This window comes from Notolabrus celidotus, chromosome 11, assembly GCF_009762535.1.
Source record: "Notolabrus celidotus isolate fNotCel1 chromosome 11, fNotCel1.pri, whole genome shotgun sequence".
NCBI classification, from domain to species: Eukaryota; Metazoa; Chordata; class Actinopteri; order Labriformes; family Labridae; genus Notolabrus; species Notolabrus celidotus.
In genome coordinates, this window is record NC_048282.1 from 34,512,373 (window position 1) to 34,528,502 (window position 16,130).

Consider the following 16,130-nt stretch of genomic DNA (forward strand, 5'->3'; position numbering starts at 1 on the left):
AAAAGTAGCATCCGTCAGAACTGAAGAAGCCTTTCAGAGGAGAGGTGAAACATCTTCAAGAATTTCTACCAGTCCAGTTGCCTTATGGATCAAGCTTTGGGTATTTTTTGGCTCATTTGTAGAGGAGTAGTGAGTGCAAAGCTGGGCAATCCTTTTGTGTACCAGTCTGGGAATGTTGAAATAAAGCTGGAAGAATTTTTTTTTTTGCTATAAAACATGACTTGCACATCTACAGGACAAATTGGTAAAGAAATAAGAGGTGACACTTTGTCCACAGGGGGCGCCAAAGGCAACACACCTGAAAGTTCTTCACAGGAACTTTAAATATGCAAAAATGTCTTGTTTTGATCAAATGAAACTTTAAATGTGTTTCAGATTTGTTTGAGGAATCTGTGGAATTAAAAATGTTACATAACGTCCGATTCTTCGTCCACACCAACACCACGCTGCCATTGGACAGCTGCGCTTTAATTCCTGAGTCCCAGGTTTTGTTTAAAAATCAGAATCTGTGCAGGAATCAGACTTTGGTTTCGGAAGTGTTCTGGTTTTCTTTTCGAGTACATGTTGTATTTTCCACGAGTGTTTGGAGACTGGCTATGCAGAGGCTCGAGAGTAAGCTCAGCCAGTCTCCAGATCCCCTTTTTTCATTTGTTACACAACCGTTTGTGGTACTTTTCATGTCAACAATTGAGTGCAATACTTGAACACCTTCCAGAGGAGACTGTCTGAAATGATGCCCAGTATCCCCCCTCTCTGTTATGGCTTTCTCTTTCGCTCTGCCTTCCAGTGAGACCGTTTGGAAAACCTATAAACACTTTGGATTTCCAATCTTGCTGCTTGACACCTCTCGCTAAATAGTTCTGTCAGAGCAGTGCCCGAAAATACAAGGTCAGGTATCAGAAGCATTATTTGCTGCTCTTATATTATTGCCAGTGAAGTAACTGCCCGGTCACTTGGATTAGATTTAGACAGTGTGGTAAACCAGGGTGACTTTCCTCCTGTAAACACATGTCAGAGCTTCTATTACAGCTTTAAGTAGTGCAGTGGGAGGACCAGCACCTGACCACACCAACCTGCTTTACCAGACTCTCACCTTTGTACCATTTTTATAAATTACCATTTCATCATTTTATTTCTTAGTATTTGAGAATATTGTTGCACCATTTCTTTAAGTTTTTAAAAATCGCTTCATACAACTAGAATCCAGACAACTTAAACGTTAGGTAGGCAGTCTTACTCAAGCAATCATAGTTCTTATTGTCAAACATTTTAGACATTGATTAGAGAACACGATTGAGGCTTGCTCTCCTTGTTTTTTACAAATGACATCACTAATGTACAAAACAAGATGGCCTGAAAAACAAAAGCCCTGCCTTTGTTTTGCAAAAACAAAGAAAGCTCTTGCTGTTATGATTTAATTCAGATTGATTTAAACATGAATTTACATTTAAAAAAACAGGGGGTGCTGGGGGCCTAGTGGTCTTGCAACCGAATTCCACCGGATCCGTGTCCGGTCCGTTTCCAATCAGACACAGCACCGGATCTGATAGGTTTCTATCCTAGTCAATGTGTTAACTTCCACTGGATCCACTCCATTGCGTTCTGGCTGGGTCTCAAGACTTGTATTTTTGCCTGATGCCGGAGCACGACGCATCAATCTCAACAGAGCAGGTGGAGCGGGACAGGAAGTCAGGATTCACCAAAACAAAATGAAAACGTCCGGTTAATTTTCAGAATAAAACACTCTGTGTTATCACCAGATCGTATTTCACTTAACTACAACAACAAACCAAAGTCATGATGAGCGAAGCCAGGCCTGGAGTCAACAGGTCAGAGGTTTTCAGAGGACCAGAAAGACAACATGGATGAGGAGAGGAGGAGGAGGAGGAGGAGAATCCTTGATTCAGTGATTACCGCGGGAAAACCTCGGTCACATGACTCCAGCTGTCTGGTGGTCCTGCTCAGAACGCAGCATGGATCTGGTAGAAGTCCCAGATAGGCACGGCTTGTATACAGAGGCTAAACTCCTCGTTGCAGAGTTAGCCGGTTCTACTCCCGGCCTCTACTATTCGCTGCATGTCTTCCCTCGCTCTCTACTCCCCACATTTCTTATCTTTCTTCAGCTGTCCTGTCCTATCAATAAATGCATCCAAAAATAGAACTTTAAGAAAATAAGAATAAGTACATTTACAAAACTGTGATCTCCAGAAGTCAGTATGCGGCTTCTCTTTAGTTGTCAACACATTTCCTCCAACAACAAACTTGCAACAAGGACATATAAGAAGAAAGCACTACCTTTTGAAGAAGCAGAAAGAATGAAAACAGTTGTTATAATTCATTTTATTTTACAGGGAATGATAAACTATCACCTGAGATCTCCTGTGGGAGGTCAGTTTAACACCACTGACTGAGGGAAGAGAGAAACTTTGATCACAACACTGTTACAAACTAAAAATAGCAGCTTGAGATGTTTTTGGCGGATTGGGACAGATTTGATGGATCTGGCAGCTCTGACAGTTCTGTTTGACCTCAGTAAATGTGATAATCCTTCACAGGTGATCTAACTTCTTGATTTCTATAAGATTGCATCATCCCGCATACGATATATCATCTCTGCTTTCTTCTCCTTTGTCCCGACTGTCAGCTGAAGGTGTCTGAGGCAAACACACCATGTTTGATAATAATCCACATGAATGGTGTTTTTCTTTTGCCTGCCACCATGAACCTGCTCTGCTGTTTTTCTTGCGAGTACACATTTGGCCGGCTCTCCTCTGCGTACGTGCGGCTCAGTGCAAACACGAGCCTCCAATCCTCTGCCTCCTGTTGTCACAGCAGTCGCCGTGCCCACCAACTTAATCCCCTCAGCTGCGGATGAGCGGGCCCACGTAGGTAAGTGGACGGCACCTGAGTCTGCAGTTATCAGTTTTCCCAAGTGTGCTCACAGCCCATCTCACACGTCCACTCCCTCCATCACCCTCCTCCAGAGGTTGATTACATGTCTTCTGGATGTCTCACTTTTGGACACCTTTTCTTTTTCTTTGTGAGATGCACAAAAGTATTCAGACACCTTACTTGGACATCATCTCCCCTGCCCCGGCTAAAAGTTTATCAGTTTCAAGATATAACTATTATTGCTCTGTTCCTTGTTGTGCCTTTCCAAAAAAACAGAGCCAGTTTGGTACCAACGCCCCTCTCAGGTTGCCTGCTTCCTTCCTTTCCTTCCTTCCTCTGGGAACAACAGTCATGATTCCCAACAAGACACTGCACTTGGAAGAAAGTTCACAACTTTCTCATCAAGAAACCTGCCGCCGCACCATCACGGTTGCCACATGTTCGGTGAACTGAGCAGCGTGAGAACAGAGGAAACTTTGAACAGTTTAATCAAGGAGAGTCAGCCAAGAGGAAAACTGCTGGCTTCTTGTGGCAGAGTGGACCTGTGCCAAACCAGAAGTCCAGATAACAATCTTTTAATACTAAGTGGAGGGGTTAGTTGGAGACCCTCTGGTAGATTTCTCCAATATCCCACGCAGTAGCATCAGATGCAGAGCCATGTGTTCCCAATTGTAAATCCCAGCTGAAGATGTGTGGTCTGTTTCTATGTACGTCATGATAGAGATAGAGAATGAGCTGAATTCACGCCTTTAAAGGTGACATATCATGCAAAGTTGACTTTTTAATGGTTCTCTACCTGTAATATGTGTCCCTGTCTACAAACCCCCCGAGAATGAAAAAAATCCATTCTGCCCCTGTTCTGATTTCTCCACCTTTCTGTAAATGTGTGTGAAACGAGCCGTTTCAGACTTCCGTGTTTTTGTTACGTAACAACAATATTCGGTCTGTCACGGAGTCAGAGCTCGGAGCTTGTTCAGCCCATAGACTGTATAAAATAATACTGAATCCCTCCTCCGTTTTTCATTACCTGCACACGTGTGTGCTAACAAGGAGCTTAGGAGGGAGGCATGCTAGTTGTAGGCTGTCTTAATAAACACAGAGGTCGGTTTTACTCCCCACGTCTGCAGATTTGAAGATCTAGTGGATGATTTGTATTTATCATGTATAAGTGCTAGCGCTAGTTAGCAAAGCTACATAGCGTAGCTGTAGCTGTGTACCAAGACACACGTCGACATACTGACAAATAAAACAACAAAAAACACAGAATCTGTGACCAATCCTTCAGAAAAGGTCCCGCTGCCTTTCTGGCAGAGGTCGGTTTTACTCCCCACGTCTGCAGATTTGAAGATCTAGTGGATGATTTTTATTTATCATGGATAAGTGCTAGCGCTAATTAGCATAGCCACATAGCTACATCTTCATAGCTGTAGCTGTGTACCAAGACACACAAGAAACACTAAATATGTGACTAATCCTTCAGAAAGGTCCTGCTGCCTTTCTGGTAGAGGTCGGTTTTACTCCCCACGTCTGCAGATTTGAAGATCTAGTGGATGATTTTTATTTATCATTGATAAGTGCTAGCGCTAGTTAGCATAGCCACATAGCTATATGTTCGTAGCTGTGTACCAAGACACACGTCGACATACTGATAAATAAAACAACAAGAAACACTAAATCTGTGACCAATGGTTCAGAAAGGTCCTGCTACAGGCGCCTCTCCGTCAGGATCAGATTCTGGATCAGATTCAGAGGGTTGAAGTAACGTGATCTCTGAGCAGCCGTGTATATTCAGCCAACATGTAAACATTAGATCAACGTGCTGGAGAGCCGAGGGCACATCCACTTCCTGAGGGGGCGTGGTCAGAGGGAAAACAGAGTGTTCTGAGGAGGACTGAAGAAGAGGGTTTTTCAGGCAGACCAAAATCTGATTTCAAAGTGTTTTTTTGAGCATAAACTTTAAAGACATGTTTTGGGGACCTCTTAGACCAATATATATTGATGAAAAAAGTGTGATATGTCACCTTTAAACTAATTACATTTGGAAGCTGAAATATAAATAATCCAAATCAAATTGCTTAATGTTGCACAGAATAAAAACCTTATTTTAAAATTGGTGTTATTGGTTGTCATAACCTATAACTTTGATTTCTAGTTTATAACATTTACTAGAAGATTCATCAAAAAATTATTCAGTGTAAAAGAATATTAATGTTAGTTATTGAAAACACTAAACTGTTTTTAACATTTTATCCAGGGAGCCTTGTTTCAGCCAGCTCTAACATGCAGCACTACTTTGGAATCCAAGAACAACAACAATTACTTTTCTTCTTCCAAACTTACTCGACCTCTTCTCCCTTTTTCCATTAAGTCTCTCACTGAGCCAACCTGTTTCCTGAAGACGGCAACAATCCTGTAAAACAGTTACTTTTGGATGTATCCAAATCATCACTGATCAATATGTGTTGATAACTACAGCAGCCCAACACTGTGGAACACCTTCCCATAATACAGATAACAAATGAAGAGAATTAAAAGGTGGTGAAAAGCTCCAGGTGGCCTCTGAGAGATGAGGTGTCACTGAAGAGCAGCAGTGTTGATATTTGGTGTTGCACAGGTTTCAACAGAAATCTCAGAGGGACGATTGATAGATGGAACCTTTTCACCTTTGGTTGCGTAGTGCTCAATGTTTGTGCTCGTCGTACCACTTACGATCACTGTTAGGTAATAAAGTGATCACATGCTGGATTGGGAGGGGAAGTTACTGTAAGGGATGCAGTAAGTATCCAAGATAATGGGATCCTGTTTTGCCAGCAGTGTTTACTTCTTCACCACCTCACTTTGTCACTTTTTGGGCATAGTTTTGGAGTTTAATGCCTCGTTGAATTTCTCAGTTGAGAGAAAGTTGGTCATGCCTAAAGGGCGAAATAGCTGGAACATTTTTATTAAGTACAACCTCAGTTCCAAAACAGTTGGGACACTGTGTAAAACATTGATAAAAACAGAATTTGATGGTTTGCAAATCATTAAAACTCTATATTTAATTGGAAATGGTGCAAAGACAACATATCAAATGTTCAAAGTGAAAAAAAATTTTGTTTTATAAAAATCTATGTGCTCATTTTAAATGTGATGCTAACAACATGTTGGGACAGGGGCATGTTTACCTTTGTGTTGCAACACTCAATGTTTGGGAACTGAGGAGACCAGTTTCTGGAGAATTGAAAGTGAAATGTTGCCTTGTTCTTGCCTGATGTAGGATTTCAGCTGCTCTGAGGTCTCCTTTGATGTATTTTTTGTTTCATGTTAGTCACTGGGTGACAAGTCAGGACTTCCGGTTGGTCATTTTAGCACCTGGACTCTTCTACTACTGAGCCATAATATCGTAATACGTGCAGAATGTGGTTTTGCATTGTCTTGCTGGAATATGTAAGGTCTCCCTGAAATAGTCATTGTCTGGATGGCAGCATATGCTGCTCTTAAACCTGACCCAGATGTGTAAGCTACCCATGCCATGGGCACTTACTCATCCCTTTACCATCCCTGGCTTTTGAACAAAACACTAATAAAAAGCTGGGTGGTCCCTCCCTTCTTTAGAGTGAAAGATGAAGCATCCATGAAGAATTGACATTTTGACTGGCCTTCCCACAGAACAGTTTTCCAACTCACCTCAGTCGATCTTAAAGAGAAGAAGTCAGACGACATCTCTGGATCATATATGGTTTCCTCTTTGTGTGGTAAAGTTTTAATCTGCAGACACTCACTGACTTTTGGAAGTGATTTTGAGCCCATGCAATGCTTTCCACTGCAGAGTCATGTCTCTTTCTAATGCATGCCACCTGAGGGCCTACAGACACAGAGCAGGTCCCAACATCAAGACAGGATAAGATCCAGTTCCATGTTACAGACAGGACTCAGTCTGATCTCATCTTAATCCACCATGAGCAGAGCACTTTGCAGCATTTAGCAAGTTACAGTGGCAAGGACAAACTTCCTTTAACAGGCAGAAACCTCCAGCAGGACCAGACTCATGTTAGACACACATCTGCTGAGACCATGTTGGAGAGAGGGATAGAGGGAGATGAAGAGAGAGAGAGATGATAGTGGTGAGACGGATAGTAGTAGCTGGAGTCCGGCACGAGATCTAGAGGTACCTACGAGACAAGGGAGCTCAGGGACTCCAGAAAGGTCTATGGTATTGGTTTTGGTTCTTGTCACTTTTGTACAGAGATGTCTCCAGATCCACTCATTCTTTGTCATTTTGCTATGATGAACATTATTCTGAAACTGTTGAACTAATTTCTCAAGCAGTCTCTGACCGAGTGGTGAACCTCTTCCTGTTTTTCCTTCTGAGAGACTCAGCCTCTCTGGAGTTTTCATACCCAGTCATGTGACTAACCTGTCGATCATTAACCTCATTAGTTGGGAGACGTTCCTTCAGGTGTTTTTATTTATCATTACACAACTTTTTCAGAGTCTTCTTGTTTCTGTCTCGACTTTTTTGAAAGGCTTTGAAAGGTTGTCCCAACCTTGGAGTTGGATTTTCAGTTGATATCGTTGTAAATCTGTTGTTTTAATGATACAACTTATATCTTTAAATGGTGGTTCCTTTTTTTTCAAGCACTTAGACTTTTGTTTTATCCTGTCAGTGTATTTCAGTTGTCATTGTTGATTCATATTACAGTCTTGTGTTTGCACAAGTGAAGAGCTGAAAAACAATACGTGAATAGACAGTAAGAAAAACAGAAAGATACAGAAATAAGTATTGGAAAGAAGAAATTCAATAAAGACATGAATCATTTTCTGAGAAGTAATTGTTTCTCTATCTAAAGAGATCAGACTTGAGCTGACAGCTCAGAGAGGAACATGATCTAGGAGAGGTCTCTTTATGTCAGTTTCACATCTTTGAGTTCGCCCATTAGGTGTGACAGGAAACTGGCAGGACCACTCACTGGGCGTTGCATCTGTCTCCCCGGCAGCAGCTCAACAGAACGCGGCCTTGCACACCACCATCACCATTCTCACAGCTGAGAGGAGCTATCTCAGTCAGGCATGCTGTGCTCAAGGCTACGTCTGTCTCTGCCCTCTTGTCTCTCTCTCCTCCCTCGATTACTCAGGAGCAAGAAGCAAAAAAAAAAAAAAAAGGTGTGACTGAAAGCTCATCACACCGAAACTCTTTCCTCCTCTCCCAGAAGACGTGCAGCTGTTCGGGCATGAAAAGTGCAGCAGGTTAGGGAGACACAAGAGTATACATGAAAGGGCAGTATTTAACAACAAGGTGGAGGCTAATACTGTTATCCACATGAACAATTAATCAGGGTAGTGCTATAAAGAAACTATGAAGAAATATAGTTCCTGTTCCAGGAATCTGAAGAGATTTCCTCGTCTCCATTAGTTTGAAAATGCATAGCAACAAAGCCTTGCTAAGAGACAACAGGGAGAAGTTGGTGCAACCTTCAGGAGGGTGAATATTCCAGAGTTACAAAAGTCTTTAGATTGAACGTTATTAGCCTGTTGAAAATGAGCAGACAGGCTTATACCACCAAAGTCTACCAGCATGACCTTTACATTGACCTTATCCATAAAGAGCCTCGACCAAAACTCACCTTGGATGTTTTCTGCTGTCCTGACTGGACCAGGATAAATGTAGCTGAAGGAATATAAAGATTTAAGATGATGCAAAGCAGCCCCTCCCTTGAGTGTTTACTGTTCTTTATACAAATATATAAAAGGATCATTTTATATGATGCTTATTAGGGACAGGGTTCAAATCCTGTTTTTATTTTGGACCAGGCGCCACAATTTTCAAAAACTGAGGTTTGAGCTTCTAGCTATCGCTACTGAGTCTTGTGGGCCCAGTAATGTAATTTCATATGCCAAGTTGTGTCGTGTCATTTAAATTAAATCACTGATGCAAAAACTAACATTGATTTTGATAAAGTTAAGTTTAGTACAAGCTACAAGGTATGAAACTACATGAAATACGAATGAAGAATCCGACTTTTAAGAGTACGCTTCAAAGTTTTCTTTTTGATAAAGCTTATAGTTAGAGCTGGATCAGGGTTGGACCAGCTCTTAGTAAAGCTGCTATAGGCTTAGACTGACACACTGGGATCCTGTCTTTCCCCTCTCTCTCCCTATCACTTACTTTAACTCTTCCTGTCCCATTAACATTACTAACCATAGACCTTTCTCGAGTCCCTGAGCTCCCTTGTCTCGTAGGTACATCTGGATCTCTGCCGCAGAGTGTCTAACATGAGTCTGGTCCTGCTGGAGGTTTCTGCCTGTTAAAGGAAGTTTGTCCTTGCCACTGTAACTTGCTAAATGCTGCAAAGTGCTCTGCTCATGGTGGATTAAGATGAGATCAGACTGAGTCCTGTCTGTAAGATGGGACTGGATCTGATCCTGTCTTGATGTTGGGTCTTTGTTAATAATAGAACATATCAATCAATCAATCAATCTTTATTTGTATAGCGCCAAATCACAACAAACGTTATCTCAAGACGCTTTTACAAACATAGGAGGTCTAGACCACTCTATGTCAAATTATGAACAGAGACCCAACTTCAAGACAGCATAAGACTCAGTCTGACCCCACCTTAATCCATCATGAGCATTGCACATCGCAGTATTTAGCTAGTTACAGTGGTGAGGAAAAACTTCCTTTTAACAGGCAGAAACCTCAGGCAGAACCAGACTCATGTTAGACAGCCATCATGCCTCGACCGAGTTGGGTCTGGAAAGACAGATAGAGGGGAGTAAGAGAGAGAAGTGATAGTGATGTAGAGTACGGTCTAGACCTGCTCTGTTTGTATACGCGTCTTCAGATAACATTTGTTGGGATTCAGCGCTTTATAACTAAAGACTGATTGGTTGATTGGTGAGGTGCTTCCCATGATGACTGACCAAGTGAAGAGATCTAAAGTTTGGCTTCATTTTAGCAGAGCAAAAGATAAAGAGGAAGCAAAATGTAGTTGATGTCGCAAAATAATTTCTTGCAACAGGGGGAAACACAACCACCATGACCAAGCACATTGGCATTGTGAATCATCTTAAATAGTCTTTGGGTTGCAAAAACCTGTGATATCCCAAAATCTTGGTGAGTCATGATGATGGACATAAAGGCCTGGCCCAGGTTTCTTTTGGTGAAGTGATGAATTTGTTAGTTATTTATGAAGATTAGAGCCTTGAAATATAAAGGTTCTGTTATTCAAATCTTTGGCATTGTTCATATTTTCTTTGGTGGGCTTCATCCATTGACCAATAATCTCTTGGTCTCTTCATTTAGGTAACGATAGACTCTGTTTTTGATAACATTTGATTGAACCAGTTTAATTTATCCCTGACCTCACATACTGATTATATTTTTAAAGTTTGCTGAATCGCCAAGCAACAGAGAATAACAGAAAGAGAGATGGTGATCACTGAATCCCTTTTTTTAATGCACAGGGGTTGAATAGCTGTTCCTACAAGGTGTGTCCTTCAAGTGTCTGGCCAGTCAAACACTCACACACTCACACACACACACACACACACACACACACACACACACACACACACACACACACACACACACACACACACACACACACACACACACACAGACTTAACACAGAGGTAATTTTGTCCACCCCCTCGTCATCTGTCATTCTGGCTTTTGAAACTGGAGGAGTTTCCTTCACACTCACACATACATGACGCACTTCGTCAGTGGAAACCCTGCTCAGCCTAAAAGCTTTGTGGTTGCCTAGTTGCCCACCTACTCACCTGTACCCACCCATCTCCACCTGTACGTCTGCTTAAGTCCAAAACAGACCAGACGGTAACTGCATAATCGTCAGGTGCTGATCCTGCACCTGGAGTGGCTGTTGATACTTGTTGCCATGGGCGGCTCACGGGGGTTTTACTGGGTCTGTCATGGTGCCCACTCTCTCAGGATGCTCATCTCTGGAAAACAATGCAGTGAAGGTCCTGCCCAAGCTTGATCTGCTGCGTCTCACATCCACAAGGACCTGAGTTCGCCTCGAGTCGACCTCAGCTGCAACAAAGAAAGTCAGAAAAATTATATAACACTAGCAAAGAGGTTTCCTGAGAAACTTAAGGCTGAGGTATGCATGATACAGAAGAGTTTGTGCAACATGACGCCGCGCCTTGTTTGAGGGCAACATTATTTATAGCTGCTCTGAATGGACACCATTAACTGCAGGGTTTAAACCTGTTGCTATAGAGAGGGGAGAGGCACACCTGAATAGTCCCTCCAAAGACTCTATAATCGAGATGATGCTGAACAAGCCTTCAGATTAGGTGAACTTCATTGTCCCAGGGAGGAACTTTGCCTTCAGCAACAGTGCAAAAGAAACATACAGCTCAGCTCAGCTGGATGTAGCATAAAAACAAACACAACACGAGATTGGCAACGAGAAACAGAAACCGAAGAGAGCCGTTAAACACTGGATAAAACAGAGACTCTTAATGTAGAACTTCGAAATATGATGTCAAAGGCTAAAACAAGAAATGTATAATACAGGAGTTACATTTTTACCTTGAATTGGTATATTAAGGCTCAGGTTTATCTTGTTGTTTCACTGTGTGACTGAGGTTTGTTACTTGTACACTTGCAGGCTCTGTAACATCTGCCTGAAAGTCTATGGCCCTGGATTGCCCTCTCTGGGTGGGGAGCAAGTCTTTGCCCCAAGTGAAGGAGTTCAAGTATTTCAGGGTCTTATTCTTCAGTGAAGATAAAACGGATCTGGTGATTGACAAAGGATGATGCAGTATTGCTGGTGTTGTACCGGACTGTCATGGTGAAGAGGGAGCTGAGCCAGAAGGCAAAGCTTTTGATTTAGCAGTTGATGTACTGTCCAACCCTCACCTGTGGTCATGAGCTTTGGGTCTGAAGTTCCCTCTGAAGGGTGTCTGTAGATCAGGCATTTTGATAAGGACACCTCCTGGACGCCTCCCTTTAGAGGTGTTCCTGCAAGTCTACCTGGGACCCAGAGCTCGCTTATATTATGTATCCCACCAGGTCTGGGAACGCCTCGGGATCTCCCAGGAGGAGCTGGAAATTGTAACTTGGGGGAGCAAGTCTAGGTTGATTTGCTTAGACTGCTGGCTCCGTGACCCCACCTTGGATAAGTGATAAAAAATAGATGGATGGAGAGAGGGGTGGATTGCAAGAAAAATAGACACTTTCTGATGACCAACTATTTGCTCATTGATTGCAATATCTCATTGCAGTATAATTATCTCCTTAGCTTTATACATAAAGTGTCCTTTTTATGTCTGAACTCCACAGAAGTGGCATTTTTTTTTAGACCTGTATTTATTTTATAACAGAGTTCAACGTTAATCTGATCCATTAAGACAGTGACCTGTCATATCTGTGCCCAGCTTCACTTCTCAGAGGAGCAAAACCCGAGTGACACGGATACAGTTAATGAGTTAATGAGTCAAAATACTCTGGAGTCTTTCTGAACTGTTTCTGGTTTCTCCTCAGAGTATTTTTGGTGTTGCTTTTATTTCATTTCGTACACAAAGGGAAGCTAAGCAGTCATGGCAGCTGGTCGAGCTGCTGGGTGAGACTTCAGAGTGGTTAAGAGCATGATGCTGACCATGCTGACCAGGCTGCCATGTTGATGTTTTGTAGGTATAATGTTCACTATTTTTACCGTCTTAGTTTAGTTTAGCATGCTAACATAAGCCTTAAAGCACAAACAGAAAGTACAGCTGAGGCTCAGAATTTGCAGGTTCAAAAAACAAAAGATGCAGACAAATGAAATCGAACAATGGCGCTGCAGCTTTTCTGGGCACCATCGGTCTGACAGAGGTTTTACTCAAAACCAAACTCTCATCATGAAGCTGGAGGATCATCACAGTCATGATACAACATCCTAAAGTTCAAGAGACTGTGTCACACTGACTGTTGTGATGTGAAACAGATCATCTCAGATTCATGCCCGTTCGTTCTTTAGATGGTAAGAGGTTTAACAAGATGAGTGAAATTTGTGGCTCTTTGTTTAGTGCAGTTGTTCTCCCCTCACACTTCTTTTCGACCAATGCGAACCGGGTTGTATTTCCGGGCTGGTGCTCGCGCTGGTTCGGGTTAGGTGTGCAGAAGGCGAGACCTGAAGAAGAGGTGCTGCATGGAGTAAGAGGACATGTGCATGTTGGTATTCTAAAAACAAGAAGTTGTAGAGCTCATAGTAATCTAAATACCTTGTTGTTTCTTCTTTTAGTCTCTGATTATTTAAAGGTGACATATCATGCAAAATCGACTTTGTAATGGTTCTCTACCTGAAATATGTGTCCCTGTCTACAAACCCCCCGAGAATGAAAAGAATCCATTCTGCCCCTGTTCTGATTTCTCCACCTTTCTGTAAATGTGTGCTGAAACCAGCCGTTTCAGTTTTCAGTGTTTTTCTTACGTCACAACAATATCCGGTCTGTAACTGAAGTCAGAGCTCGGAGCTTGTTCAGCCCATAGACTGTATAAAATACAACTCAACCCCTCCTCCGTTTTTCATTCCCTGCACACGTGTGCTAACAAGGAGCTTAGGAGGGAGGCATGCTAGTTGTAGGCTGTCTTAATAAACACAGAGGTCGGTTTTACTCCCCACGTCTGCAGATTTGAAGATCTAGTGGATGATTTTTATTTTTCATGGAAAAGTGCTAGCGCTAGTTAGCATAGCCACATAGCTACATGTTCGTAGCTGTGTACCAAGACACACGTCGACATACTGACAAATAAAACAACAAGAAACACTAAATCTGTGACCAATGGTTCAGAAAGGTCCTGCTGCAGGCGCCTCTCCATCAGGATCAGATTCTGGATCAGATTCAGAGGGTTGAAGTAACGCGGGTCTATGAGCAGCCGTGTTTATGCAGCCAACATGTAAACATTAGATCAACGTGCTGGACAGCCAAGGCCACACCCACTTCCTGAGGGGGCGTGGTCAGAGAGCTCATTCTGATTTAAAGGCACAGACACAGAAAAAAGCCTGTTCTGAGCAGGGCTGAAAAAGAGGGTTTTACAGGTAGACCAAAATCTGATTTCAAAGTATTTTTTTGAGCATAAACTTTAAAGACATGTTTTGGGGATCTCTTAGACCAATATATATTGATGAAAAAGAGCAGAATAAGTCACCTTTAACATGTGACTTGTTTTCTGTCCGCCCGTCCGCTGTGAAGAACTCCGGGTTGCATTCTTGTGAAAGTCCTACATAAATAAAGTTGAGTTGAATCGTCGGCTTCATCCTCCTGGTGCTGAGGCTGTCGATGCCATTTCTTGGAAATGTCTCCATCACTTGTAAAGACATTTCCCTTCACTCCAAAATACACCGATCTTCTGGAAGTGCTGGAGGAAATGTCAGAGGATCATTGCAGTCAGTTGGCTCCGTCTTAAAAGAGCTGCGCTGCGTTTGAATCGTTTCTGAGACGTCCAGTTGACCGAGCGGCGGACAGATGAGGTGCTGCTCGTCTGCTAACAAAGGAGAAGCTCGGAAAAAAAGCCGAATCAAATGCTGCATGAAGTGAGTGTGATTGTTGGAGTGGTTCTGGAAAGTAATAAAGTTTGTTAGATCCAGAGTTTTCAATACAAACGTTGAAAAGGTGTGAGGGGAAGGGGTTCAGGGGATCACTTAGTTTGAGGTATTTGAACTCCCTTAGCGTGGACACTGTTGTGTTATGAAAGCAGGGCGACTTGGACCGTGGTTTTTCATTTTAGGCATCAGGGTGAAGGAGTCTCATGGTCGGGAGTTTATTACGCTGTAACTCAAGCGGTCTCATATTAAAGTTCATTTTAATATTTATTTATTTTTCATGTATTAACCTCTTTCCTTTTTTTTTCTCCCTGTCTCTGTTTGTCCTCTTCCTCAGCTCTTGGAGTATGTTGGCAAAGGAAAGAGCATCATGGACGTGGGTTTGGCCCAGGCCCGCCAGCCACTCACCACCCGCTGCCACTACTATGAGCTGGAGATTGTTGATGCCGGGGAGAAGTGCTACATTGCTCTGGGTCTGGCAAGAAGGGTGAGCTTTCTAAGAAAAGAAAAGCCTCTGTCAACTTAACACACACCTACACTCGACAGAGGACGGGTTTATGGCGTTTGGCTCTCCTCACTCATTTCGTTTTCCAAGCTGTCGTATATCAGACGGTGTTGCTCGCCGACTCCAGGAGGAGAGGACTGCAGTTTATTCTGCTCTCTGAAGGTCCTCGCTTCTGCTCCCTGACTCGAGTATGGCAGGTTAATAACATGTGCAAAATGTTCCCCTGACTTGGAAATGTTGAACTTTCCCTGTTGACGGGCAGCAGAAGGTCTTGTTATGTAAAAGGTAACATCCCCCACATACATGCAGACCTTAATACATGTGGAAAAGACTGACCTGTAGCTCCACAAAGACCTTCTTATAGGACAACGACCAACCGCTGTACGTCACAGCACAGTACTTTCTGTACTGTTTGTCCTCCTAATTGCTATAGGAGACATTCTCCATGATTAGTCTACCTCCCATAAGTATCCTTGCAGTCTCTCAGTAAAAAGAAAGCAGTGTTTAAGTAGCGTGTGCAAATGTCATCGAGATCCACTGTATATATGCAAAGTCAGCTCAGTGTTTTCTTTTATATCTCATGAGTTTTAAATGAAAGTGTTGATATTTCAATGCATACGGCTGCTTTGTATCAAACAGTGCTTTGACTTTTCTCCTCGCCGAGTCTGTTGATATTTTGAAAGTATCATTTGGTTGTTGAAAGTGTAGAAATGGGAATATTTAGTGACATTGAGCAGTCACATTCTAGATTGAAGCATTCCTTTGCTCTGTTATTGAAGTGACCGTGGCCTTCAAAGACAAGAAGCTCCTTTTTTTGCAATCAAATTTTTATTGTTTTCAAAGATATGCAGCACAATGAAACATCAGCTGTATGAGATAGGACAAGGCATATCATAGAGCAAAACAAAGAAAACATAATGAAAGAAGGTATGGCAACACCCACCCCAACCCACCCCAAAGACAAGAAGCTCCTGTGATGCATGAAAAGTCTGATCCTCCATTTGTCAAGTTGTTATCACTAAAAATGTCTTTCAATACAAACTCTTTCGCACACAACAAAAACTTCTTCTTCTTCTTCTTCTTCTTCTTCTTCTTCTTCTTCTTCTTCTTCTTCTTCTTCTTCTTCTTCTTCTTCTTCTTCTTCTTCTTCTACTTCTACTTCTACTTCTACTTCTACTTCTACTTCTACTTCTACTTCT

The 16,130-nt window shown here is 42.3% G+C and overlaps 1 protein-coding gene across 1 annotated transcript in view; it reads left to right on the forward strand.

The window, feature by feature from the left end:
* spryd3 (SPRY domain containing 3) overlaps positions 1 to 16,130 on the forward strand; it is a 100,381-nt gene that overhangs the window by 28,849 nt on the left and 55,402 nt on the right. The window contains exon 7 of the mRNA XM_034695786.1: positions 14,764 to 14,913. Coding sequence (XP_034551677.1) covers positions 14,764 to 14,913 — 150 coding nt within the window. The remainder of the gene's footprint in view (positions 1 to 14,763; positions 14,914 to 16,130) is intronic.